A 2041-nucleotide genomic window follows, 5' to 3' on the forward strand; every position below is an offset into this window, starting at 1 on the left:
AGCAAAATATACTATATAGGCGATGTTACACACTCTAAATTAAACTGCCCTGTAACATCTGTGAGGTTTTACAACAGAACGTTGGATTTATTACATCAAAAGCACACGTTTATTGTCATTTGAGGTTTATTTCTGCTATTATATGAGCAGCAGCAGGAGAGCAGTCTAATATGAAGTACCACATGGGGACACAAAGTGTCTTTGCTGAAGGAGACAAATAGACATATTGACTTGCAGAGCCAAGAATTGAACCCACACCTTCCAGTTGAAAGACACCTTGCCATAGCTCAGGCCTAACTACTCGCTTTTATACATTTTATATCAGACTTATTACTTTTTGATACAAGTACAGTAAATGTCATAAACTTTAAGACTTTTAAATGATGAAAAAATGTGACTTTGACTTCTACCAAAGTCATTTTCTGGTCACATACTTTTACTCAAGTATTTATACACAGACTGCGTACAATGTGGTTTACACTGAAACAAATGAAGCAAAACTGCCCAAAACAAGAAAAAATAAACAAACACAAAAAAATACACCATATAATAAAAAAAAAAGTTTTAAGAAGAAAAAAGACAGTCAATATATTAAAAACAAACAATTTGTGCATAAATGTCATGATAATCAATAACAAAGTCGAGCTTGAACACAGTTCTGGGACAGCATGTTCACACCTATTAATGATCAAGTGCAATTCATCCATTCATGTGTGAGCACACACACACACACACACCACGCTGCAGTCCTGGACTCAGACCAGACTTCACCTCAGACTCTGCACCACTTTCTGATCCACATCAGCATGATGTTGGTATAAAACCAGGGTTATTTTGTTGATCCGGATCCGTCGCTGTCACACTTCTCTCACACTTCACTCTCCGGACAAACCTGCGCTGGTCATGCCGGGGTGTGTGGCTCTGCTGGCCGTGCTCGCTGTCCTCTCAGCCGGGCTCAGGAGCCCCGTGGCCGGCGTGGCGGCGGAGATGCTCCAGGGCTCCGGCTTGAGCGGCGGCGCCGTGGCCGCGGCGCGGAGCTCCGAGGACGGGGACAGCGCAGCGGGACTAGCCGGCTGCCCTTCCCGCTGTCGGTGCGAGGTGGACGGGCTGCTGCACCGGGTGGACTGCGCGGACCTGGGTCTCCGGGAGATACCGAGCAACCTGAGCGTGTTCACGTCTTACCTGTGAGTCTCTACACACACGCACACACACACGCACACGTGTTACTTTTATATCGTGTTATTTTTGCAACTTGTTGCACTTGAGTGAACTTCAGGTTTTGCGCGTGCACGGCGGTGAGAAACGCAGCACCTGTGCCGCGTGTTTATAAGTCTCAGCAGCGACGTGCACGCGCTCGGCACGTTCCCTCCACTTCTTATTCATATTATGTGAGGAGCAGTTGTTGGACAACCGACTCAGGAAGTGTCATAAGTAACTGATTGACAGTTTTCTCCTGTAAAGGTGTAAAAGTGTACAACTGTAGTGTTGTTGTTGGAGCGTTTAGATGTAAACAAATGTCACAGGAGTTCATACAATCCTGATTAAACATGCATTAGAAACCTGCAGAAGAAGCCTGGAAAGTGTGAGGTGATTGTGTGGTCGTTGTTACAAAGACAATGGACTTCTTCTTCTGACAGGTTGTACCCTTAGAGGTGCAATGCTGCACTCCACAAAGTTCGAAGTTCCCACTCACACTTTGAAGCTCAAACTTCCTTCAACTTGAAATTCCTTCAGCACAGTCCCAAAGTTCCTGTTCCTCACTGCAGTTCAGAGTTCCTTCAAAGTTCCTTAAATTCAGTTAAAAGACCCTTAACATAGTTTAAAGTTCCTTAAATTCAGTTAAAAGTTCCTCAACATAGTCCAAAGTTCCTTTAACGCTGTTCAATGTTCTTCAGCAGAGTTCAAAGTTCCTCAACAGAATACTTTAGAGTCCCAGTAGTTTCTCAAAGCTCAGACATGTAGACAGGCTAAAGAACATAGAGAACATTCAGATGGTTGCTCTGGTTCTTCTGGAGGCTTTTCTGTGGAGGTTCAGGTGAGG

At 44.5% G+C, this 2041-nt stretch overlaps 1 protein-coding gene across 1 annotated transcript in view; it reads left to right on the top strand.

Moving 5' to 3' along the window:
- The first annotated feature begins 575 nt into the window (after positions 1-575).
- LOC122761391 (leucine-rich repeat-containing G-protein coupled receptor 5-like) overlaps positions 576-2041 on the top strand; it is a 27721-nt gene continuing 26255 nt past the window's right edge. Inside the window, exon 1 of the mRNA XM_044016638.1 lies at positions 576-1184. Within this exon, the coding sequence (XP_043872573.1) occupies positions 904-1184 (281 nt within the window). The 5' untranslated portion in view covers positions 576-903. The remainder of the gene's footprint in view (positions 1185-2041) is intronic.

Source organism: Solea senegalensis, unplaced genomic scaffold (genome assembly GCF_019176455.1).
Source record: "Solea senegalensis isolate Sse05_10M unplaced genomic scaffold, IFAPA_SoseM_1 scf7180000014705, whole genome shotgun sequence".
In the NCBI taxonomy this organism is placed as follows: Eukaryota; Metazoa; Chordata; class Actinopteri; order Pleuronectiformes; family Soleidae; genus Solea; species Solea senegalensis.